Raw genomic sequence first — 27,044 nt, 5'->3', positions numbered from 1 at the left:
CACCTCCAGGGACGGCGACCCGCTGCCTCCCTGAGCAGTGCTGCACCGCTCCTTCATCTGGAAAAGGTTTGCAGGAGAAATGCAGAAATGTTTCCATTTGCTAAAAATACCTTACTCTTAATTCTGAAAAATTACTGTATGGATCTCCATATTTCACAGACCATAACTAGATTACTACCTTTTACTGGAATACTCCGTGTTAATGAAGACCGACTGGGATTACATAATAGGTTTCCTCTGAAGAAGGCATTATGTGGTTATTTTTTACTGTCTGGCATTCTAGTTAATTGCCTTGTCATCATTAATTGATGGAACCAAATTGATATAAATAAATAGATTATCTTCTCGAGGTTAATCTGAAAGACAGGAGGGGCTCCCAGGGGCGTTCAGCCACGCGCCCCGGGCACCGCGCGCAGTCAGAGCTGCAGGAATGGAGCTCAGGAGGTGGGCAACCCAGCGAGATGTCCGAGAGCAGCTGGAGCCATGAGAGCTGTGACATGAGGAACTGGTGGCAGGGTGACGGTTCTGTCTGTAGAGGAACAGCAATTTGGTGCCGGTACCAGAGCTGCGGTTGTGGAGAGAAGAGATTTCTTTCATGCTAAGGAGTGATGGGAGCGAAGGCAGACAGATGTGCCTGAGCACATCTTCCTGGGTGCTAGTTTTAAGGGCATGCAAATGCATGTTGTCTTTGAAATGTGCAAACACATGGATGCTCACATAGACAGAAATAAGTTAGCAAATATTGCTAGGCTGAACTCCTGCTGACCTTCCTGCAGAACAGTCATGCTTTTCACAATGTTAGGAGATGGTCGTTGGCAGCATCTCTGCGAGTCTGACTGTCATACAGTGTTTCTGACCAAATCAGAGCTGTAGGTCTTTGGCATTATGATTTGTGTCCAACAAGAGAGCAATCAATAACACAGAACAACTGTTAACACAAAGGAGTTCTGGAAACCCCATAGGTATATCTGGAAATATGGATGAGATGGGCTCCCCTCAGCACAACAACAGAATTGGGATGATTAATATGGAAACAGCTTAAAGCATTCATGAGTTGTAAGAAGTAATTCTCAGTAAATCAAGCAGCATCCCCATAGGAGCAAGGAATAAGAACTAAATGAGGGCTAACAAAATTGATAAAGGTTCTTGAGCAAGAAAGAGATGAACACCAATTCTTTTAAAATTATATTTAAATGGACAAAGTTGATTCAACCATCCTTCTTCATGCCTTGTACTAAGATTTAGGTCTATAGCACGTCATTATATCAAGAAATAATTTTCCGAAAGACTTTTTAGCATTTCATATGCATTTTACTTAATGACAATTTTAATATTCTAGCTTTTTTCCTATACTGTTACAAGGAGGTTTCAATTGCTTGGCATACTGAGAAGTTCATAAAAATTGTTTCTAATTTTTTTTTTTTTTCCAAATCTGGGATAGAGTTTCAAGCCATCAGCATATGAATTATCACTTTATTGAAAGAAAAAAGATTCCAAATGCGGTTGTTAGCCTGCAGCTTGAACTACAGATAGAGCTCTGGGACAGCAGTTTCCAGAAGCATATTCCTGTTTAGTGAGCCGAATGAAAAGGTACTAAAAACAAGTTCTGGCTTACTACTGTGGTGAAAATAAAAGAGCTCCTCTGTCATGTCATATTATAAAAACCGTGCGCATGAGAGGTATTCCCATTATTGACCAGAAAAAATACCAGGCACGATTTCAGCAGTAAGGAGGGCATGGTGGGGTATTGGGGCATGGTGTGGAATATCGAGGCATCGTGGGGGCTTTTGGCCCCATTTTGAGGGATCATGGCCCCATTCTGAGAACACATAGCCCAGTTGCCAGGAGTTGGATGCAGTGATCCTTGTGGGTCCCTTCCAACTTGGGATATTCTATGGTTCCGTGATTCTGAGAAGTTGAAACTCCTGAGCAGCAGAGACAATAAAAAGCCACCCAGTAATGGAACTCTTCCATATTTATTCTTTTTTTTACAGATTCTTTTGCAGTAAATTAATTTCTAAGTGTGAATTTCCAGCTAATGAACCTCAGAGCCTGAGTTGTATCTTTTATTTTTAGATAGAGGAGAATAAGAAACTTCAGTGGGTTGGTTGTAGCTTTGTCTGTGTGTGTCAGATAACTCTTCTTTGCTATGCTATCCCAACAAGAAAAGTTTGGAGAATCATATTTAACTGTATTTAACAAGCCAAATGGAACTGGTGCAACCGTGCCACTTAGATAATCTGAAGCTGCACCCTAGGCAAGGTCTAACAGAGTCTGTGTTTACATGGGGAGTGCTCTGAGCCAAAGGCTCTGTTTGGACTCCAAAATCCATGAAGCTAATGGAAGTTCTTCCTCTGGCATAAAGAGTTTTGAATCAGGCTGCTCTTCTGCAGAGCTAATTTGGAAAGCATAGACCAGTGCTCCCAATCAATATGGCATATATTTATACGAGCAAAGTACATCAAACCACCCTGTGTACCGAGGTGATTTAAAATAACGCTTAACCTATAGCCTCCCTGGAAATTCTTTCAAGCTCTTTAATGAAGCATTTCTTCAGTAGATGTTTATTTTCTTTTTGTTGATATGTTTATGGTCCTGAGATGCAGATATTTGAGTCACGAAGCATGTCTGATAAATGGAGGCAGAAGAACAAGTTGTGGTGATGTGGGATATTTTGCGGCATTGCCAATGCAGGTTCTGGCAGTGCAGCTGCCTGTTTCTGCATTTTCTAGCCTTTGAGAGGTTCTTAATGTTCGATATTTTGGGCCATTTAAGATCATAACGGCACATAGAAATTGTTTCCTGAAAAAAAAAAAATTGCTCTGAGTAAGAGTTTGGCTGTCAGCATTTTCCCAGAGCACTGTTTCTTAATGCAAAGTGCCCTACGGTGTGGGCTGAGGAAGGATGACATCCAGATGGAGCAGTGAGGGGAGGATGGGTGCCCCATCCCCTGAGGTTGGCTGGAGCCCTGGGCAGCCTCCGCTGTGGGACACCCAGCCCATGGCAGGGGTTTCAAACAGGGTGGTCTTTAAGGTCCCCTCCAACCTGAGCCATCTATGATTCTATGAGGGAGCAGGCAGGACCTTGAGTTTGGCACACGGCTGTGGTGTGCGAGCACACAGGAGCGGGCGCAGTGCTTCTGCAGTTTGTTGTGGCTGCTTCAGTTCTCAGCATGTATCCTGTTCCGATAGAAATGCTTTCCTTGGCCGCCCATAAACATCTGGTGATACCTTCATACTGGTGTGTGCCTGTTCACTCGTGTTTGGTTGGAGCCGTAGGTAATTACTCTCATACTTAATGAACAGCATTAGTTTTATTGATGAACACTGAGGCTACATGCTGGAAAGAGGAGGTAGGGATTAAGTTTTATGGCCTACTGCTGCTATGAAAAGGAGCATCTAGACACCAATTAATGTCCCCTTGATGGGATTAGTCATTGCATTAACTGCAACTCTGGATAAAATTGCTAAGACTGTTATTTTAGACTTTAACCTCTTACATTTTGCAGATATCAGATAAATTCACTTTTATCTTAAGTACAGATTATATTTAATGCTAAAGAGAAAAAAATCCGGTGTGTTTGCATTTTTGTTGGCTTTGCATCTATTCCTACATGGGTAAGAAGACCTCTTCCAAAGTTTTTATTTCATAAGTGAAGAGTTCAAAGGTCAGGCAAATTACAAACATGATTTGGAATTCCTCCAAAGCCACGCTAACCATCTCCGCTTGGAGATGTGCTGGGGTGGGGATCCTGATCTGTTGCTGGTGGAGATTCCTCTTTCAGTTTTCAGTCTGGACTTCAATCTCCTGATGAGCCATTGGTACGGCGGAGGAGAAATGTCAAGGCAAATGAAGACTTGCAGAGCAGCATTTCTCAGGGGAGAAATAACTTCTGTCATCAGATTTTTTCCCTGTTAAAACAAGAAACGGGAGATGAGGCCTTTCTAAAACTTGATGTCAGTCAGAAGGAATCGCAGCTGACAGTCACCATGTGTCTCTCCTACCCTGCAAGTAGGAGCTGTGATACAAGGGCTTTAAGTGCTGCACACAGCACAGAAAAGAAATTAATAGAAAGTTTATTTGAAACCCATCATCTGGGAGGTTTGATGGCACCCAGATGGAGCGGAGCGCTCCAAAATAAAAATGTGCCTGCCTGGGTTCCTGCACGCCATGGCTGTAACTGGAAGGGGAGGCACTGGGAGCGCTCGCTGTTGGCGTTTCTCTCCACCCACGACCTCAGCCATCCATCCATGTAGGCTCTCTGTGCTCACACTGTGTGTTCCTTCCCCTGCCCACCTCCCAGCAGGCAGTGAGTGCTGATGCTGCTGGTGGACGAGCTTCAGGGGGCCCTGACGCCGTCCCATGGGGTTTGGAACAGACTGGATGTGATTCCCAGCAAAGCAAAGCGACCCGGCGACATGAACTAAATAGATGGTGCTTTTAAGCAAATTGACATAGTACCGGATGAGGGAATTAGAGGACTGCATCATTCTTTTCAGATGTTATTACGTACATTCTGTGTTATTTTAAAACGCCCTGCGCTGGCCACACGCCATTTTTCTTAGTGTATTCAGACAGGTGTGTGATTTCCCAGGAGTGTCGTACCTCAGCCTTCCTTCTTTGGTTTAATTAACTCGAGGAGAATATTTTGAGAGGATTTTTTTTCAGTGTTCCTTATGACCGTAGCTCTTTGCCTTTCGCTGCTGGTGGGACCCGCCTGGACCTCACGCAGCGCTGCTCATCTGAGGCGATTTCTGCTCGGCAAAGCTGTGCAGCTGTGGGCGCCCACTGCTTTTGGCCCTGACAGACTTCAGGCTTTCTTCTGTGGGCTCTGTTGTAAAGAACAGAGCGGCTTTAAATAGCATAGAATCATATCAGAGAATCATAGAATGGCTTGAGTTGGAAAGGACCTCAAGGACCATCAAGCTTCGACCCCCCTCTCCTGCAGGTGGGGCTGCCAACCTCCACATTTAATACTAGGCCGGGCTGCCCAGGGCCTCGTCAGACCTGGCCTTGAACACCTCCAGGCAATTGAAATAAAGATGGGATGATACAATAAAAATCAGTTTTAGAGCAGTGGGCCTTCTAGGGGAAAGGTTTTTTTCTGTCATCCAGGAGGAAAAAAGCTCTCTTTTGTTGCTGCAATATCTGTAATTCCCTTTTGGCAACCGGAGCTCCCTCGGCAGTAAAACATAGTTTTCATTAAATGATATGTCTGACATTTACCAAATCTTTATGGACAATTTAGAGGGAACTAGTTGCATTGAGCAGCCTTATTAATATTGCAGTAACATGATTAGGGGAACATCGCGGTCATTTGGGCCGCGGGGGCTTTAATTTACGAGCACAGGGGAGAGGCGGATATGAAGCATCAGCTGACCAAAATATCTTAACCTTAATTTGTTTTCTCTTTGCTCTCTCCTTGTGTCTGTTCCATGCTCACAACAAGATGAGCCGCTTTAGATTTTCATTATCCCAGCAAATAACTTGATTAAAAGAACCAAGCAAAAAACTCCCCCTCCAAATGGGACTGGGAGGCAGAAGAAGGCACATGCAGCTTTGTTTGGCCCCATGCTGGGGATCCCTGCAGAGCCCAGGGGGACATGCTTGGAAAATAAATCTGGCATGGAAGCTGGTGTCTCTTTCTGGGCTGTAGCAGGAACAACTTGGGCAAAAATAGCTCTTCTACTGCCGTGCCCATTTATCTGAGAGCTGTGGTGGTAAATAACAGGAGGAGAGAGGGAAGCATCTCAAATCTCATCAATACTTAAGACAAAAGGCTCTCTGCTCTGCAATTATTCTTCCTGTCCTTTTCCCTCCTTCCCCCAGGCCACAAACAAGCAACCTAAATAGAGATCAGGCAGCTTTTAAATGCCACAGACTCATAAAAGGAAGGAAATTCAAAGTTGTAACAGAGCCTTCTCTCTTTGCATGCTCGGTGCTATTTTGGGCCATAAGCAAGCAGGCTATCCTGCAAGCTCCACACAGTGGGACCGGCAATAATTGCACCCTCTGCGGAGCGCAGCGCCCGGCTGTGAGCTCCAGCCCTTCCCTGCTGCTCTGCCACTCAGCCCTGGGGCAGCCTGAGGGCCGCGGGTGCTGGGGATGGGCAGCTGTACAGCCCCATTAAAATGCTACTTGATTATTTTCAGTTTTGTCCTGCATTTGTGAACAGAGCGCTGTGGAGCTGCAGATTAGTTCCTAATCAAATTGCTGTTAACGTTCCAGTTCTGCTTCTTGCTGCTGTGGTTCCAGGTGGAGTTTTAGCGCGAAGGAGAACAGTTGCTTTTTGTGACTGTTGCCACGCGGAGGATCCCGCCTTACTTCAGATGCAGACTTCTTACAAACGCCACTGGAGCGGACTGATGGGAAATTACAGCCGCAGAGCAGTTGGTGCTCAAGCTTACAGCTCCTTCCCCTCTTCTGCAAAGGTGCAGGTGAAGCCTTTGCGTTTGGCTTTAGCAGCAACACCTCCAGAGGAGACCTGAGCTCTGCACCCGCTGTGAGCCCAGCACTGCTATCAGCCCTCGATCTGCTGCGTCCCGCTGCAGCCATCAATTTATTGCTCTTGGCTGTGCTTGAGCAAGGGAGATAAGCGCAGGAGATCTTCCCTCTCTATTTTTTCCTACAGGAAGAGAAATATAGCAGCAATGTATATCAGGTTAGAATTGCCTCTCGTTTTATGAAGATATCTTTAGAAACCAGCTGTTTTCCACAAGCGTTAAACTGCCTTGATACACTGCTATCAGAATCGACAGCTCCAGAGATTTCTAAGAGATTTTGCTCTATCGTGTTTTATTTTATTTTGTGTAAATTTTGTTAACTGCTTTCCAGTGACCTCTGACTGTGTTCTTTTTTATCGCAGAAATAAAAGAACAAAAAACTGATTTCGGCCTTGCGAAATCCCAGCAAGGTTGCGCAGCTCAACCTTGTGGTCTCTCCACTGCTCATCCAAAATGAGGAGTATTTTACTTCCATGTCAAAATGTTCGAGACCTCCAAGCAGGCCGTAGGATTTGTCTCAGTCAGTCGGTAGACTTGCTGTCCTCTTTGCAGGGAGGAGGAGAGGATGAGTTGCTGGGAAGCATTTGGGGTTCTGTCACAGGTTATAGTAGGGTTAAGGTTATAAACGTTTGCATATGCAAGAAAAAATCTGTAATTTCTGCACTGATGATGGCTTGTATCATGTCAGCCTTATCAGTGTACCCGTGCCGCAAGGGCTGCGATCTAAAGGACTTTTTTTGATTTCATGTATTTATTTATTTCCACCTATTTCATGGGCTCCTTCCCTGAGATGGATAACTGGGCTGGATGCGTTGGTTTGACTGTTTCATTGTGAGGATCAGCTGGTACAAAAACCTCTGCTTCTCACTGCTAAACGTGGCTGTGGATACACAAACTGTCATTACACAGTAAGAAGGAAGGGGACAGACTCTTCAGCAGGCCCTGCTGGATAGTACAAGTGGAATGGTTTCCAACTAAAAGAGGGGAGATTTAGGTTGGATATAAGGAAGAAGTTCTTTACATTGAGGTGTTGAGGCACCAGCACAGGGTGCCCAGGGAGGTGGTGGTGCCCCATCCCTGGGCATAGCCAAGGTCAGGCTGCAGGGCTCTGAGCACTGGTGGAGCTGTGGATGTCCCGTGCATTGCAGGGTCCTTTTAGGGTCCCTTCCAACTCAAATGATTCTGTGATCCTACACAGGGAGTGGAGTGCTGTGTTTTTGTTTGCATTCCGTGAATGAAGATTTCACTGTGATCACAAACCCTTTTTCTTGTGGGCCCAGTTCCTGTAGTGTTTGTTGGGCTCTGAATGCATCCCATCCTAACTTGGTGTTTATTCCACATCTGAACTAATAGGAATGCAAGTGAGAAACCAAACATGTCCTGGAGCCGCTCTGTGACACAGCGGCAAGGATGCAGCAAAGCAAAGCATCCATCATTACTGCCTTATAAACTTCCTGCACTTCTGCTGTGATCATGAGGCAGAAGTGCTCCTCAGAAGGGCGTCCCGCCATCCCTCACCAAAGCCTCTTGCTGGTATGGGCAGCGCACGTTTTTAATAAAGTGCCTCTGCCCCCAGTTCCAGAAGAGGAAGTAAATGCACAGATGTATAGGAATGTGCAGTACGTGGACACGGAAGGTCTGCTGTGACACTGTCACACACTGCTGTGCTGTTTCTCTGAGGGAAAGCCGTGTAACGGAGGGTTCCCTCTCCCTGGAAGGACTCTGTTTGCTCGCTGTGGGTCTGTGGGTTCAGGAGCTGTGCTTTATCGGTGTCTCCAGCCAAGGGCTGCCTGTGGAAGTTGTTTATTGCAGCTGCTGCTAATGTTGTTGTTTTTCTTTCTGTTCTTGGTGTTCTAAAACAAAATTACTGTGACTAATGTACCACTGTAAATTTCTGCAGCATCTACAGTGCTGCTGTCTGCGTGTGATGCATGGTGTCTTTTTAGCGTATTTTTTTAATATTTCAGCAGAGATGCCCCTTTTGTGTATTGGCTTAGCAAATGGCAAAGCACTTCTGTGAAATGCTGTGCAGCAAGAAGGTATAAGTCCTGTCTGCTGGACAAATGTCCGTGTTTCTTTATTGATACCCTAAAGTCTCAATGTGCTTCTTAAGGGGAAAATGTTTTCATACATCTCTGAAGTCACGTTGCCAAAAAAGAGAAAGTTATCCCACGTCTGACATCGATCTGAATACAGACAGCAAAAGTGATGTATGAACTGATGCTTCTCAGCTCCTCGTTGGTGCTCCTTAAAGCCAATGTCTGCATCCTGGTGCTGTGTGAGAGGCACCGGTGTGACCTGACCCTGCAGAGGCACTGAAACAGAGATTTCTCCCCCTCAGAAGTAACGCCTTTTTATCCCCGTGCTTTTCTTTCCTTCTAATTTTCAGTTTGTATGTGAGCCCGAGAATAACAGCCCTTGTGAAGTCATCGTTGTTCTTATTTCTTCCTTCTTTTTTACACCAGCCATTGGCACTTTGTTACACACCGGACTCTATAGTAAAACTTTGCAGGCTGTAAAACATAGTTAACCTGATTTAAAGCGACAGAAAGTGAAAAAAAAGAGGTACCAAATACAGAGTATTGCTTTTCTACAGAGACTTTCCTCTCTCTGCAGTGCGCTGTGTCATAAGTTCTCCCAGAGTGTTTTTGCTTTATCTCATTCTTTGTTTCTGGTTTGCAGACCGCAGAATGGTTCTATGATCCTGTATAATAGGAAGAAGGTGAAGTACAGGAAGGATGGGTATTGCTGGAAAAAAAGGAAAGATGGGAAAACCACCCGAGAGGATCACATGAAGCTGAAAGTCCAAGGAGTGGAGGTAGGAGAACTTTGCAAGTATTCTCCCTCTTTTTTCCCGTGGAAGCTGTGTGTATGTGATTGATTCTCACCAAACAGGTAATTTGCACAGTAATTGTCATCGTTTTGCGTATGCTCATTAAGAGTTGCTCTTAGAATGTGCAGAAATAGATTTTCTATTGAATTTAGACCAGAATCAGACTCTGCTTGAAAGAGTGTTTTGAAAGAGGCTGTTGCTCTACTGATGTTCCTTAGCAACCCAAAAAAAATCAGACGGATCATTTCACCTGACGCGGTATTTCTGGAACGAGCCTGTTTGTTCTAAAATATGTCATCGCTTGACATAACCATTCTCTTACAATCTGTGTGTGAGAAATGAGCTATTGGATCACATCAATCACTTCTGATGCGCAGATGTGGATTAAAAAAATGAGGGTTTTTAATTTTTTTACTGTATTAAACGGGAATTGTATGATCTGGTGGCTGGAGTTCTGATGCAAAGTTAGTTCTTAAGACAACAAGACTGTTCCCTACGTTAACGCCGACCTTTGGGCCAAAAGGATGAAATGTTCGACAGCACAGCGTAGCTGCGTTACCAAGAAATGCTCTGATTTCAGCAAATGAATAGTGAAGCTGTAAGGGTACATATTTGTATAAGCTGTATTGATTTTTGTAGTTAATAGACTGTGAGCACCACTATGGATCAGAGGCTGCACCCGTTTTGCAGGCACAGCACGGAACAATTTGTGGCGCTGCGAGTAATTGGTGCTGCTGAAGGACCAGAGGGGTTCTGCCCACCCTGCGCTGAGTGGCACCAGCACAGCTGCACTGCTCACACGGCACCATTGGGCTCGTGGTGCCATCCGGGCCGCGGTGCTGCAGGAAGCACGCGGTGCTCTGAGCAGCTGAGTGCATGGAATGCGTTCCATGCTCACGCTCCCTTCTAGGCAATTTGTCATTCTTACATTCTGTCTGTTTTAATGAGGTTTTTGGTTTTAAAATAGTATTAAATAGATTGCATTATATTACACCGGGGAGACATAACTTTGTTCCATAATTTTTACATCCAATAACAATGTTTTATTATGACAAGCCAAAAAAAAAGCCGGCATAATAGAAATTGTAGTTTGTTTTTGTCTAGTGTTTGCAGAACGGGATTTAATTAACTTCCATGAACTTTAACAATCCAGAATACCAAAACCTGCGCCGCAAACTTTAGCTATAGGACAGCAACCTTTGGCAACCACAGATATGCATTATTCAGTGAACACTTCCTGATGTTTTTTTTTTCTAAATGATCAGCCATTAGTACCTGACTGCTCGTATGTCTGCACCTACCACAATTAAGTCAAATACTTCTACTCTGAACGCAGTAATTCCTGTTTTGTTGCAGTCTGTCTTCTAGAAGGTTACACACCTTTAGTGGAATGTTCAAAGGCTCAGAGAATGCACCAATTTGAAGTTTCTTTCAGTGGTCAATCACTTTCACCACTTAAAAAAATAAGGGTCTTAGTAATTTCCTTCCGATTTGAATGTGCCTGGGTTCAGCCACTCATTCTTATGTCTTTCTCCACTTTAAGAGCCCCTTAGTACTTTATATTTAGCCTCCAAGGAGATACCTGTGCCCTCTAATCCAAGCTGTCTTTTGGACTTCTTAATGTGAAGCCTAATGGGCAGAACCTGGCCTCCTTGTTGTGATAAATGTGGGACTTGCTCTCTGCTGCAGTGCCAGGGGTCTCCCAGCAGGTAACGCAGTGCCCAAGCACAAATCTGGTTCCTGCATCAATGCTGTGGACAATTAATGGGATTTTCATCGGGCCCCCAAACTGGTGGAACACAATTTCTACATAAATCAATGCACTGGGTAGCAAAAGGGGAGTATCAGAATCCAGATTGATCATTTAAGCGTTGAAAAGAAATGAACGTTTTCTCCCTCAGGGTATGAGAACGCGCAAAGGGAGCGATGATTCAGATAGCAGTGATTGATTCAGGAGAGACAGGAGAAAATAAACCCACCTGAACAACCAAAGAGAGACTCGGGTCACAATCAGAAAGTTAGCTCCAGCATACATTTGGAGCTAGAAGAGCTGGATCCATTGTGGAAATCTCTCCTGTACTTTGAGTACGTCCCTCTTCACTTGTCTTTCAGCTTTGCTGACTTAATTCCAGCTGAAACAGGCAAAAATGAGTGCTAATAAATAACAGTCTGGGTCTGGTGCACCATTCCAGTGTTTTCCAAAGGCTGTAGGACAGGTTTCCCTGCAGGATGAGCTCAGGTTCGCTCCGCTTTGCTGCACCGCAGTGCTTTTCTCTCCAGCCCACTCTTAGGTCTTGTTGCTACCTGCTTGCTCATTTTGCTGACAGTGTTGCATTTAGTAATTGCTACAGATCTGAGTTCTGAACCATGTAGAAAAAGTTAATTTTCTTGACCTCAAAATGTTACTTGGAAAGAATTATGTATTTTAACCTTTTTAATTACTAGCTCAGGATACCCTGCACTGCTGCTTCATGGATAGAGTACGTTATTATGTTTCTGATCCCATCCTAACTGGAAGTGATGTTCTTTACTTGGATGCAGGCAACAGATTTAAAATAATAAAAAAAGACCCTTTTAAAAGTTGGAATGATATTGTTGTTAACCACATTAGAGTTTAACAGGGCATGAAATAACTGTCTGCCTTGTGGCACTGCCAGAGCGCGTTCGCTGTTCTTGCAGCCAGAAGATAAATAGGTATCATGGCCGTACTGATGGAAAAATACAAAGACAGCCAAGAACACAGATCGTATCCAAATCAGGTTTTGAGAATGGCAGTTGCTAGGTAAAAAGGAAAACACGCTGGCCCATACGAGCACTGACCAGCCGATTCTGAAAAAATGTTCTTTGTGTGAGTAGATTTTACCATTCATAGCTTTCTGAGTTTGATACAGGGAATGGCTTCTGCATCTGTCCCAGATTTGGGTAACGAAAAAAACGGAAACAGTTGCACCACGGGTACTTTGGGATCTTCGTGTTCAGCCGTACCATACAGAGGGATTTGGTGAGCATGGACAATAAAGAAAAACTAGAAAATCTAGGAAGGGGAATAAACTAATTAATCAAGCAGATGTTAAGTGATAACTGCCTGAAATGCTTAAGCTACTGCCTCACTTAGCATCGCTACGAGTAAGGGGTTCGGATATTACTTGGTTAATCTGGTGCACAATCCTCTTAGAAAATGCTTGATAAACCAGAAAGAAGTTAATTTGGCCTTTCTCTTAATATACATCTTTGTGCAATTCTTTGTGGAATCTATTAAAAATCTCCAGTCCGTGATCCTTTTTAAAATTCTAATTAATTAGGATCCCTGGTGATATGTTCCTAATCAATTCACATAATTAAAAATTTTAACTAATAAATAAGGAGTAAGTTGAAATAGCTGTCAAGTAGTTGCAGACTGGTGCTGCTATGGGTGTGCAGGCTGTGGTTGAGCTGCAGTGCACTTGGTGCATTCGCCGCTCCTTTTTCCACCTGTCTTTCCAGGTGTCCATAAATTTCACATCCACACGAATCCGTTGCGATCTGCTTCTGCAATTAACATGTGGTTGTATTTTTATAGTAAATATCCCCGTGTTTTGAAAGGCTGGCACAGATGCTCCTGCTCTTTATCCTATATTGAAAACAGGTTTGTTCTTTCCAAATCCCATTGCCTGAAGAGAAGTTAGAGCAAATGGCTCCGTTAAATTTCAGGCAGAGCTCCGACCTGCTGAGCCGCGCTCTGAGCACGAGCAGCGCTGCCTGGGATGTGGTTGTGCCAAATTGCTGCTACGAGCCTGCTGCCCTCCCAAAAACCAATGGTGGTAGCAGCAGCAGCACCGCGTCGTGCGCTGCCTCTCATCTTCATGCTAGAGTGGAAGAGCAGCAGTGCTGTCTGCTGGACAACGAGGACCACCCTCTGCACCCCAGTTCGTTAGCGAGGCGGGTTCATCGGTTTTGATTTAGTCTGGCACCGCTGATTTAAGATTGGAGTGACGAGAGAACAAGATGAGTGTGTTAAGCTTGTAGGTCTGAATTTCTTGTTCTCTAATGTATAGATGTGTGTTATCTCAGTACAATATGACAATCTTTATGAATTCCTTAAAAAAAAAAAAAAAGGTAAAACTTGATCTAAGTCTTATTAAGAGAGAAACTCCCTTGTGGGGATGGAGATGCAGAATACCAATTTTGTATGCAGGACTTGTATTTAATTATTATCATAACAGTCCCTTAACACTGTTACAGATTAGTCCACAAGGACACAAATGGAAATTTTAGATTATTCAATTACTACAGAAACCCTGGAATATCACTGTCAAGACTTGACAGAGGTTCCTTCAGCTCACCGTGAGCCCCGGCCCGGCGTGCCGTGCGATAACGCCGCGATTCGTGCAGCGCTGGGCTGGGGATCCACAGCGGCGACTTCTCCTTCTAGGATGTGACCAAGTGGCTCTTCTGCATTATGCAAAGAACCTATCATGGAATATTAAGCCAAAAATGTTTTACCTTTCAATTCCCCGTCAGTGAAAAAGGTACGTGTAAGTTATTACGGGAGGGTGGAAGCGACAAGCAACTTCTGAGATCACACGCTCAGCAGCACTAATCTTGTAAACTATTCCTAGGACAGCCTGAGCCAATTCGCTTTAATTTACATGGGCTTTACTCCCCCTCAGAGGTGAGCTGTGTAGTTTGCAAACTAATTAGGATTACATTGTTCAGTCAGGCTGCTTAATGCATTCCAGAAAAATACTGCGGAATGGCTTTGGAGAAGAAATTAGAGTTTAATGTGAAAGGCTTTCTGAAAATATTACACACATATGTGCATACATTAACACAAAAAAGCACAGCCCTGAAATGAAAGGAGAAAAATTGCTTGGGAGTAGTGACAGTTCCTATACAAATCTATTCTTTATCATCGCTATTAAGGATTTTTTTTCCTTAGGTCGCTGGAAATATTTAACTTCTGCCATATGATTTCTAACCAGAATCTCCCTTCATCTCCTGCAATTCATTGGAGGGCACAGAGCGTAGGAGTGTCTCCCCACTTAGGGTTTGTGTCCCACAGCTCTGATGTCCCTCATGACCATACGGCCCGGCTCCAACCCACGCGGAGCTCCTGCAGAGCACCCGGGCAGTGCTGGAGTGACGGGTCGGCCCCTCGTGTCTGAAGGGCGTATGGTCATCGTTAGATCTGGAATGAGTCACCCAGGAACCTCTTCCAAAGAGGTCACACGTGTTCTGTAGTGGGATCCCAATGCGTGCACTTACAACAGCATCCATTCTCAGCAAGTGTTGGTGGGGTCTGGCATCATTTTGCAGCACTTGCTGTGTGTCGGGCAGCTTTGACCACGTAACCACCCAACCTTCAGCTGCTGTAGCTTATTCTGCAGTTTGGGCTTCAGGAGCAACGGGAGGGCCGTGGGGCAGAGGGCTGTGCTGCTCGGGGGCAGCGCTCCCTTCAGCACAAGGAATGGTGAGTCTGCACGGGGCAGCTCTGCAGTAGCCGTGCAGGCAGTGGTTTTGCAATGGACTGCATCACCCCTTTTTTCCTGTTTAATAACTAGCGGGAATAAAGCTGAACCACGTGCCGTAGGATTGCAATTCAAATTCCATTCACCGAAGTCTGAGCATTTTCCATTTCGCATGTAAAGGCGGTTTCTATGTAAATTGTTCCAAAAGAATCTCTGTGGACTAATGACATTAGCGTCGGGACAGATTGAAATTGTTTGAGTAATTGATACTACAGCTACATCACGATACTGTAAATGGTAAGAAAGATGGTAGATCAAAGAGTTCTCCTCTCTTTCAGTGGTCCTTCTTAAATAAAACATTAGAGCAAGTGCACAGATAGGGAACGAGCAAACAGCCCCTCCTGCCCTGCCCTGAGACGTGAGGCTGGTGTCACCCGAAAGCCTGCAGCACAAATGCACGTTGACATTTATATTGACTTTTTCCATTTAGAGAAATTTGAAATTAAATATATTTTCTGCCAGCTCTGTGGAAAAATCCATTTATGAAAGCAAAATCCAATAGGAGATCTAAAGATTGGTGGGCAGAAATGAAATATTTTGAGAATAAAATATATGGAGATTGGATTGTTGGATCTATGCTCTATTTAACATGTTGGGGGCTGGAGAGGAAAGCTGAGGTTTATTGCTCTGAACTTCATCCCGATGGCTGCAGTTTAGATGAGGAACTTTAAAGCAAAATGAAAATGAGTACTTGGGGGTCAGAGACAATGTTCTGCATTTACTTTTTTGGACCACCTTTAATTTCCATGGGTGTCCCTGTAGGCACGCAGAAGGACTCGGCGTGGGTTGGTTTGGTGTTTTTGTGCCTGCAGTGACCTTGCAGTAGATTGCAATAGGCACCAGGTTTCTGTAGCACTGAAGCAAAGCTGCTGCGAAGGGCAACGCTGCGCTTCCACGTGAGATGAAGAGGTTCACTTTTTTCTGCAGGGATCCGTTTGATTGCACGGAGGATCCAGATGATGAAGCAGTGTGTGTCTTATAATCTTGTAATTGCTCTGTTGGCTGTGACGGAGATAAGAACTTCCCCTGGAAAGGAGGAACTCCTGTGTTGCTCTGTTACACTTCTGGCTTTTTAATGTGTTTATTTTTATTTATTTATTTTGTGGTGCGTTAGAAAGGAAATCAAATCACATTTGCTGTATTGCTGCTAATTTTGTATGCATCAGAGATGCATTAAACATTTTCATTTCCTGAGTTCGTGTTCGGAAGACAAAAGTGTACACTGGGAGGGGAAGCAGGAAGATGTGAGTCACGTTCAGAGGTTGGGAGGCTCTGGAGGTCCTAAATAAAATCTGGTATTGTCTTTGTACAGCAGAAAATAACCCAGGGGTACCGGAGCCATAAAGAGGGAATGAATGTGTAAAACCAATATGGTCAAAATCAAGTTACTTGTGGGTAGGTAGCGTTGGTACAACTGGTGTGGGATTGGTTATGACTCAGTATTTGGCTAAAGAAATGGAAAGAAAGCAAAAATAGTCCATAGCACAGGAAAGTCCAGTGATTCTGGGATGGAAGTTACAGATGCCACCAGGTGTTGTTTCATCCCTACCACCTCCCTACCACACATTGGGTTTCTGTGCTGGGCCGAGGTGCAGCACTTTTGTGACAATCTCCTTGTATTGTGCACCTTTGCTGCCTTTTGGTCCATAGCTGTGAACGTGTGTACTGGGAAAAAAGAGCTAAAAAGCAGATCTGATGGTGGGACTCCGCCAGTGCTCGCAGGCGGCCCTGTGCCTGCACGGGGCTTTGGGCTGTTGGCGGTGTTACGGCGCAGTCGCCCTTACCCAAAAGACAATTCCTGCTGTGTGACAGGGACACACTGCTAGCACAGTTAATAGTGGAAAAGCGGACAGAACTGGGTTTCAATTTGGCTTTGTCTCTCCGTGTGCACTTCTTAATGGCCACCACTTGGTAGGACAGTATTTACCTTTTTACTGACAAGGGATGTGAATTAGCCAATGTTTGCACAACTCTTGGAACACAGAGTATTGCCTGCAAACTTACACCCTGTTGTAAGAAATGGAACTGAAAGAAGAGAATTGTGTTATATTGGCCCGTTCCCATTTTTAAAGCCAGATCGAAATGACACTTACGGTCCTGGTTGTTCCTTGGGACACGCTGTCACCTCTTCCACATGCTCTGATGTGTGCTCGTAGTCCTCTGCAATTGTGTATACCTGTTCTTAATGGCAAAGCTGCGTGCATGAAGGTTGCAGAGCTGAAATCCCCTGTGGTGGAGGTGGGAAGCTTTCAGTGCTGCTGGATGCAGTGCGTCTGTGAGCAGCAGACGGTCGGAGTGATGCTGATCTGTTCAGCTGGATGCTTTGTCAGATTTTTGTACGTGGTCTCGCTTCAGTGGCCAACTGTTTGCAAAATAAGAAGTGCCTCGACCAGCTCTCAGAAAATAGCCTGGTTGCAAAAGCATTAAAAAAAAAGAGAAATAGAAAAAGCAAGCAGGCATCTTAAACTGAAACAGCCCTAATGAGATATTAGCCCCTGCTGCAGCATAGCTGAGATAAGGGTTGGTGGTGTGAGGGGCAGACAGGGCTGAGGTCGGTGGTGTTTTCCAGTCACAAATACGCAGCATCTGAGAGCATGGCACAGGCAGCTGCCTGTGAACCAAATATCTGCTCTACAACAAAAAGCACAGGTGACCTCGTCAGCAATTGAGGTAATGTAGGGAATGTAAATTACTGTATTTGAGGAAAAAAAAAATTTTTCAACTCTCTGCTTGTCTTAAAAATGCCACGGACATTAGGTTACGTTTAGCAACTGCCTCATTTGGGCAGAAGATCCTTCCCTTATAATTGTATGATAATGTATTCATTCATCGCAGTGTTTTCATATTTCTGCTGCCATCGCGTGGCTGCTGAGGATGAACAGCAGTCTGTGGGCAGCATCCCTGCCACAGCCGAGCCCCGGGGCTGCCGGGGGCTGCAGCCCTTCAGACAGAGCTGTGGGAAGGGCTGGGATTCTCTGCGTCCTCAGGCCCTGGGGAGGCACTGCTGCCTGCCGGAGAGCTGCTGGGTCTCAGCGCGGTGCCGGCTGCCTGTGGGATCTGCTGGTGATTTATGGGGCTTCGCGTCCCTTCGGGGGCTTCTGTTCCCCGCCAACCTAATGCTTACTGTGGCCCAGTAAGGAATAGCGCGCCCACCTTGGGCAGTCTGCTGATACCTCAGGTTTTTACTCTTTTCTGCATCAAGATGAGATTGCCTGCATGCGAGGTGGACCTGTGCCTGTCCCAGTTCTGGGGCTTCAACCCCTGGCTGTCTTGTGTGGGACCTTTCATGAACGAAAAAACCCAACTGTTTACCTAAATGCTTCCCTTAAGCACTTGGGGGTGTGGGGCAGTGCTGGTCTGTGAGAACAGAACCTTTCGCTGGCTGAGGACGGCGATGCCCCTCCGTGTAGCTGTTCTTGCCCCTCGCTGCAGCAAATACGGTGCATTTTCCCATAAAAAAGCCCTATGCTACTAAGGACTGCAACATTTTAGAGTACTATAAATGTTCTGAAGATTATGTCTTCTGTCTGACCTAAGTATATTTTATAATGCCGCGTGGGTGTTTCTGTTTATGGTTACACTTTGCCTGCAGTTTTTATGTGCCTATTGCCATAAACAAATTCTGAAGAAATGAGAAAGAAAGAATATATGTATACGTAAGCACGGGAAGGTTGTTACACAATGCTGTGATCTGGCTGTACTGGCTGCCATTCTACTGCTCTGACTCTTTTGTGTGCATGATGTAAGCAAGTGCTTTGCCCTTTCCGTGCCCTTTTGACAGCCAGGCTCATTGTGATCCTAGGGGACAGTTTTCCCAGCAGTATGTAATGCTACCCGTCAGGGCCGCAGCCATTTGTTTTAGTTTATTTCCTCGAAGTAGAAACAAGCTCCTTAGCTTAAAAAGATGAAATACGTCCTCCTCTCCTGCACTGCATCACTTCCCTTCACACACATCCTCTCAGACAGGAGGCTTTGCCCAGTGCTCATTAGACTTAATTTTAACAACGGTTCTGCTTTGTTCAGCTTTTTGTAGGCTATAAGGCAGAGTTGCAGACCTCTTTGGAAAACCAATGAGGTCCAAGCAATAGCAGCTGTAACTGAACTTTCTCCAGGATGCGTGGGTCTCCATCCTGCCCACAGCCACAGGAGCACTGCAGGCCTGCAGGACCGCAGTTCTGCTTTTAGATTTCAGTGTCTTTCCAATCTCCCCTTCTTAGAGTAACAAAGAACACGTTCCTAGTTACAATATTTTTGTGTTAAATCATGAACTTTCTTGAGAATGTTGACTAAAGTTTGTGTCCCCGTGTTCCATTTCCATCCCTGGGGCACACGGAGTGGGCAGAGAACGTTCCCAAACACAGAGGCCTTTCAATATCTCTTTTTCCACACTTTTGAATTTTTTGACCTACTGTAGTGGCATACGATATATGGAAAAGTTTTGATTGCAAATCTGAAAACTAAAGTTTTATTAATAGCTGTAGGGCACTGGAATTTAATACCTACATGAGTTCTCATGTCAATTCAAAGCATTTAAAAATCCAGCAGTGGTTGAGATTGTTCTATATATAGCAACTTTATTTGAATAGTCTATGTAGCTTTCAAAGTAAATATTAATTCCCTTATGCTATAAACTGTTATTTATCGTGACAGAAAGCCATAAAGTTATTTTACTAGAATATAGCCAGTAAATTGCACATCCTAGATGAGATACAGCACACATTGAATTTCAGCAGCAATTACCCAACATACTTTAGACAAGTCAGTATTAAACACACTTGAATATGAGTTGCAGCCCGAGCTTATGCAGAAAATCCTCCTTAACCGTTCCCCAGCCAAAGCGACCTGTCGGGGGGAGATGGCCCCCAGGTTGCAGCAAGAGCAGCCCAGAGTCAGAGACCGAAGTGCATAGAGCCATGAAGCAGTAACTCATTGATAGCACTCCTTGCGTTTTGACTTATTTAATTACCTAAGTTACTCATTAGAAGTGCCTTATAATTGCCTGATTCTGAAGTATTGCAAGAAGTCTGCTTTAATTATGCTTTTCTTTCTTTCTTTCTTTCTTTCTTTCTTTCTTTCTTTCTTTCTTTCTTTCTTTCCTTCTTTTTTTTAAGACAGTACATTTAGACTTGTACAAAGCAATTATTTAAAAAGATTGATTTTTACTAATTTTTGTTATAAATGAAGATAGATGTCCTGTCCAGGAGTGTAGGCTGCTGGTGAAAGTGGCCAGAGCAGCATTTTTCAGGCATAAGCAATAGAGCACAAGCAGAGCTACGTCTCACCCTGCAGTGCTGTGGGCAGAGGACCTGATCTCTCTACCTCCACGCGGCCCGTTCTGACTTTGCTTTGGAAATTAACATGCAAAGCTGAAGGCAATAGTAGTTATAAACATCTCACATATTTGCATGAAAACTGGGAATAAAAGAGACTTAACTTTGTCTATAAAATCAGCTGGGCTGCTTTCAATACCAGAAAGATTCAAACCTAGAGACCATTGCTGAGGGACGATCAGATAGCAAAGAAACTTGTCAGCATGCAACCAACTAATATTTGAATTGTAAGAACACCTTTGAAATTGCTCAACTCTTCATTAAACAAACAAAATCTCAAGTGGTTTGGAAATAGCTCATGTTTTTAATGTTAAATTATGAAAATCAAAGAAAAATGTGTAATGATTGTTGAAAGTCCATTTTGGGAGGAGAAACCCAAGCAGAAAATTGTTAGCTGTAATGCTTCTTGATATCTTATAATCAGGAGGGTACGTTAATTAAAATATAGATTACAAGGTCAATAAGAACTACTGTGATCATCTGACCTGCAAAACACAAATCGGAAAATTCCACCTATTGATTTCTGATTTAAGCCTTTACTTTCTTGTTGAGCTACTCTTCATCTTACAAAAAAATGCTGGTCACAATTTAAAAACATGGAGAATCTGCTGCATTCTTGGAAATAATAATTCAAGTGGCTGATGGCTTGTACTGTCCGAATGCCACTACGTTTGTCTCCTATTTTCCAGGAGTTTAAAGAGCCTACAGTTGGATCTTTTCCACTTGTCGGCGCTGTCATTGTCGTGGCTGGGAGAACGTGCAGGGCAGGTGAAACACCAATCACTTGGGCTCAGTGCAGTGAGGGCTGTGTGCAGGGAGGCAACCAGAGGAATCATCCATGGGAAGAACAGCTGCCTTTTGGTTGTAGAGCAACCTATGCAAGTAAGCTATCCTAAACCCAGCTAGTCTAAAGATAACCTTAAATGCCCACAGCCTTCCTATTTCTCTTACTCTTCACTTGGGTAGGTTAGCCATAAAGAAACTGAATTCCCAACAGCAAGATAAGTTTGGCAGATTGCATGTGTACTTCTGTGAACCTTGTGCTAAACCTTTCCACTTTCTCCAGTTTCCATCTATTTGCTACTTCTGACTTTATACATCCTATGATTTTTTAGAGCTTCTTGCCCTATACTGCTGCATCTACTGCTCAGACCACACTGCTTCCCTGCCACTGCCCTGGTGTCTGTCAGGTTCCTGGCTTCCAGAAAAAGTTTTTTCAACTTATTCGTAAGGTCTTTCTTCCTCGTACGTGGTCTTTGGGAGGCCACAAGTTGTTGAATTTCTATTGAAATTCAATATTGAATTCTATTGTCGAAAAGGAAACTTTTTCTCAAAAAAAAGCAAAGTTTTGTTCTTGTTCGAAAAACAAAACTTGCTTTTGTGTAGGTTGCCAGAGATAGCCTTCAGTAGGATGAAACAACAACAAATTCTAAATATAGCTAAGTCAAGGTCTGCACTTCTTAGCTGATACAGCAGCGCAACCAGAGTCCTGGTGATGCAGTGATGTGCACGGGAGAAAGATTCCGTAAACTTGGTCTGTGTTGTGTGAAGAAATAACACAACTGCTGGCAAGAATACAAAGCTGTATGGAGAGAGTCTATCAAACAGAGTTTAATTACAGTAGGTTATAAAAATATCACGATGGAAAATTGCAGGGTAGAACAGAGTGCACTTCTACCAGGATCAGCGAAGCTGAAGAAACCTCATGCTAAAAGTCAGGCTGTGAGCACAGAAAGAAGCAAGAAGTTCAGGAAGTCGCTGTGTGTGAGCAGTGCAAGTGCAGGCTGTATTGCTCCAAGAGCTGCAGCGGAGTTTGTGACGGATGACTCACCCCACTTCTGAGCGGGGAGAAGGAGTTGCTCAGGTAGGTGTCCTTCGTAATGCTGCTAACAGGGCGGAAGGGAAGGACGCCAAACCAGCAAGCCAATTCCCAGCCCAAATGATATGAAGTTGCTTGACACGCTATCCTTCAATACGAGTTTGGTTTAGTACAAATATGCCCAGATGCCTAGGAAATTGGAACAATGCAAGAGGGAAAATTTGAATGTCAAAAGGCCGCTGACAGATTGTCTTTGTCAGGAGTGTGGATCTGAGTCTGGCAAGTCTGGGACTTCAGCACAGGAGCGTGAGTCAAGGCCGTGCCCTGTTCAGTCCCTTTGGCAAGCAAGTGAAACCTAACAGAGAGTTGGTCAAAAACAAGAGCCTGAATTTTAATGTGTCTATAAAATGTTTCTGGTGGTGTTGCATAACAGATGGGTCAATTCTTGTGCTTTCTGCTGCACCACATTAGTTCTTTTATGTATTATTTCTGATCTGATAGAACATAAGTAACAAGCCCTGCACACATGCTCAGGTTAATATTATCTCTTCCTATGGAGATCATAATTTTAGATAAGGGGCATGCAAAGGTTGGAGAAGTAGAAGCTCTAAATATAGAAGAAATATTAATGCATGAGCTCCAAGCCGTTATTGGTGAGCATGTTTCTTGGAGGCATTGCAGCAGAGGGAATAGTCCAACAGCACACAAAATGCTGAGGCTGCTCTCTCCCCACACACTCCTGGCTTTCCTCTTTTTTAAACTATTTTTGTCATTCTTTCTAGAAAAACACTCGCATTTTCCTATTCATTACAGTTGTTACTGCTCAGAGCCTTCCCATGTACTGTGATAGCCCTCTTGTTCTTTCAGCCACTTCCCTTTGGCCATTTAAACTGTTCAAAATTGTCCTTGCCTGCCATTCCAATTCTGTCACTTTTTTGGAATCTCTTTAGTGGCATCTTGGCTTTCTCTGTATTTGTTTCAAGGCCCCGTTCTTCACCTTTCGCGTTTTGGTGTTTTGCCCCATTCACGCTCTTGTCCTGATTTCTTGCTTATTTCTGTAATCCCCTTCACCCCTTCCAGTTTCTCCCCTGGTCCTTCATTTCCTGCTATTTCCAGCCCTATCTGTCTCTACTGAGCATCTTTTCTTCCTTTGTCCTTGTATGCCTTTTCTGTACTACACTGCATATGTTTTGGGCCTTCTTTTTCAGTGAATACTGTCTACATTTAAGGCTGTATAAATGATTAACCACGCTGACAACAAAATATAGGGCATGGTGTGTTTTTGGATAGGAACTACATTGCCACTGAGAATACACTGCACTTCAAGTGATGCAAATGTCTTTCACCAAGTAAAAGAAACGCCTCGGACCTTCACAAAGTCCTGTTTTTTATAGCAAGAGGCTCACGGTGACAAACAAGACCTTGAAGTGCTTCGTCTTTGCAGGCACAGGGCTTTATTCTGTGTAAACAGAACCAGCTCCAGCTCTGGATTTCAGGTTTTCCTCCCCAAGGATCTGCTGAGCAGGGCGGGAGTGCTTCTTCCCCTACTTTCAGAGGAAGGAGAACACTGATTTATTTACAAGCACTGGGAGCTCCTCTGGAGCTGAACTAGAAGCAAACACATCTCCAAGCTGCTAGCTGTAAAGTGCTGGAAGAGGTTGGGGTTGGAAGGCCCTCCATGTAATAGACTGCTCTGGAAACTCTGAGTCTGAGGACTTGATTCCAGAGTCAATCAGGTATGGTATGATCAGGTGTTCAGCAAAGTCCGGTAGCTCCCACTCAGGATCACCTGTGCTAGCAGATGGGCACCGCAAGTGCCACCGCAGCCTCTGAAACAAGAGCTGGCTTATTCTAACCGGGCCTGTTCTGACAGGAGGGGGATTTAACTGGATAGCCATTTTTTTGGTGCCGTGAAAGTTTCAATAGCAGTTTGCTCTTTCATAACAGCAGCACAAAATACACAGCGTCTTCACCTTTGATGGGGAAGAGAGGCCCGTGCTACAGGAAGGCCTGCCTGCTGTGGGGTGGGGACGGAGCGGTGCTGCTCTCACTGCTCGCAGCTGCTGGTGGCACCAGGGGGATGTGGGGCCGTTCCTCCCTGCACAGCAAGGCGTTGGACACCTCATTCCTGCAGAGCTGGGCTGAAAGTCATGTCTGCAAGATCTGGGAAATAAAGGTAAGGTGCAGAGTTGATTTCCTATGCCTTCCCTCCGTAATTAATCAGCTGTTACAGTCTGTCAGTTAGGCTAAATGGGGAACAACACGTTTCTGTCACTTCAGCAACTCTGGTTGAGATGTTTTCCCACAGGTCAAGCTGGCAAATGTAATCAGGGTTTGTTTCCTTTTTATTGCTTCTCTCCCCTGGTTAGCAAATTAAGGAATTGGGCAAAACTGACAGAAGTAATGCTTGCTTCAGGCAGGAAGGTGTGAACCTCTGCCTTCTGGAGCTGTGTGAGATTCTCAGGAAACACTGGAAAAGTTTTAAAGCTACGAAAATCCAAAGGTGCGGAAAAGCAAAGCTCAACAAAGTCAAGATAAAAGTTGAGAAGTCCTCTTAGCAATGGTCACACAAAGTGCTGCTTTGGTCTTTATTGGAATGTGGGGAAAATATGCATATCCCTTGAACAGAATGCATCACAAGTTATTGGCAGAATCCAGATTTTGCCTGTGTGAATTGTGCTGTATTGATGATGTCTGCTCATCATTCAGAACTGTTGAGTCACGGCCAGAACCACTGATTGAGCACCTGGGGAAAGGACCAGTCAGCTCTAGGAGCACAGGTGAAGGCAATTCAGCTCTGTGATCAGAAGAGGTGGAGCCTGGCTGCACCTTTCCTAGACCCCATTTAAGAGCTGACTGCCCCCCAGCAGGGCTCTTTTGCTAGAGGTCCCTCCTTTGTGAAGTCTTTCAGTGAGCCTAAACCTTCAGAGATGGGTGAGTATCCTTCTTTTTGTGACACCTTCTCTTTGTGCTGGTCCTGCTGCCATTGCACACTTTGAGTGGTTCATTTCTGCTGTAAATGCTGTTTGTTTGTGGGCATATAGTGTATGTATGCATCTTATGTCTTAGATTTATTGTACTCTGGAAGCTTATTCTTTATATTTGGGCTGTTTTCAGCATCGTACTCTGAGAGATTTGAGTTCTATTTGAAGATGTACTTAAATGCACCTAAAATAAGTGAATAGCTGCTGGAAAATATAAAGCAATCATTTAATCACGTTTTTAGTTATTTAATCATTATAATTAGTTGTTAGGGTTACGAGGGGCACAGGAAATACGTTCAATTGCAGCGGTCTCATATCATCTTGTTTCATTTTGCTGGTTTTGAACACTGCTGGAGCCCAGTGCTTTGCCTGCTGTCTGACCAGGCGGTGCTGCATCTCCAGGTGGTAACAGAGGTGGGCAGAGCACTGGCTGCATTGGGAAGGCTGAAGCCACCAGAGTGGTTATTGCTAATTATTTTAATTTCCAACTAGATTTTCATGGCAGATAACAAGGAATATTACCAGTGTGTGAGCTGTTCTCCCTGTGATACAGCTGGGCTGGCTGAGGAGCTGTGTTATGCCTGTGCAGTGCAGCTCCCTGTTCTTTGCAGCTGACCACTTTGAGATTAAAAATGCACTTGTCTAGTGCTGTTGAACCTAAGAATACATTCTGGTACTTGCATATTTTCAGTTCTCTCTAACAGTATTGTCATGTCTTGTGTTTAGGTTTGTTCAGCAGTGCACACCACGAGATATACGGTTAGAATGAGAGAGTTGCACAAATTTCATGTTAAAAAAAATGCTACATATGTCAGTTATTTCTCTTGCATTCTGGCTGTGCTGCTGGAAGTACATAAGGTGCTCCACCTCCTTCTCACGGGTGAAGGCCAGGTGTTTATGATCATCTGAAGCTTTTCAAGCACTCGTAACTTTACAGTTCCTTATCAATATTAATGTTGCTTTGTAGCTTATGGTGCGACATAATTTGACTCTATTCTTGATGGTATAGCTATAAATTTATTAATTGCTTACTACGTACCAATAGAAATAGCCATGATTAGTTTTAAGCAGGTTACTGGATCCGGTGCTGTAATGAACAAATGGCGTAGGCCTGCCAGCCTACCTCTAACACATTGCTTGGTGAATGGCATTGCACAGTGGGTCCTTGTTGGCTTGGGGTGTTTTATTGTCATTTTTTGCCGGTAAAATTTCCTTGAGAATCAAGCCCAGTGTAATCAAATCATCCTGAAAAACATGGAAAAATCCAAGTGAGAGGAGTATTAAAACCCCTCCATCCTCTAGTGCCCTGATGAAGTGCTTTCTACCAGGAAACTTGGAGGAATGCACTTATTTTATGAATGACTTGAGGGAGAGGAAAAATCCCCACCAGGAAACCATCAGGGAGGATGGATTTTGTTATATTTTGTCAGTAAACAAAAACGGGTACATTTAAGGCTTGCACAGATCCTGTGGGATCCGTCTGACTGATGCAAAATGACAGTTGTCACAATATTCTGTATAAATATCAGTCTATTTGCAGGTGTCTATCCTATTTTTAATGCAATCTCGTCTATGTTGCAAAGAGGGAGATCGATGGACTTTACACCTGTATCTATCATTTATATTGTTTTGACATTTATAAGAATTCAGGATTTGAATACACTTGCTTAGCCCTGTAGTTGTTGTTCATGCCATTGAGCTGCACGGTGCGGTGGAGCTGATTGCTGAGCAGCTCTGTGTTGTGATGCAGATGATGGGCGACTCCACACAGCAGTGCTTCTGGGCAGGTCATCACTGGAGATCAAATCAAGGTGCATTTCAGTGTTCTTAAGGGGAGTGAAAAACGCAAGGCAGGCTTGTAACACCTGATTCAGTGGCAGGTGCACACGGGAGTAGGACTCTTTGCATCACGTTTTCATCTCTTTACAGGATGTTCCTTTAGTTACAGTTCTACACACTGATCAGATAGTAAGCCAAAGTTCTTACTGCTGTTCTTTTTCTTGTGGATAGCTTGAGCCCTTCGTGTATCAATTTGCATATCTACATATCTCTATATATTGATATGGCT

General features: G+C 44.2%; 1 protein-coding gene across 10 annotated transcripts in view; it reads left to right on the top strand.

Moving 5' to 3' along the window:
- Window positions 1-27,044, top strand: part of CAMTA1 (calmodulin binding transcription activator 1) — a 225,748-nt gene that overhangs the window by 79,944 nt on the left and 118,760 nt on the right. For all 10 annotated transcript variants that reach the window (XM_019622429.2, XM_019622430.1, XM_019622432.1 and 7 more), the window contains exon 5: window positions 9,186-9,321. In XM_019622429.2, coding sequence (XP_019477974.1) covers window positions 9,186-9,321 — 136 coding nt within the window. The remainder of the gene's footprint in view (window positions 1-9,185; window positions 9,322-27,044) is intronic.

Source organism: Meleagris gallopavo, chromosome 23 (genome assembly GCF_000146605.3).
Source record: "Meleagris gallopavo isolate NT-WF06-2002-E0010 breed Aviagen turkey brand Nicholas breeding stock chromosome 23, Turkey_5.1, whole genome shotgun sequence".
Lineage (NCBI taxonomy): Eukaryota > Metazoa > Chordata > Aves > Galliformes > Phasianidae > Meleagris > Meleagris gallopavo.
This window is presented reverse-complemented; position numbering and strand designations above follow the sequence as displayed.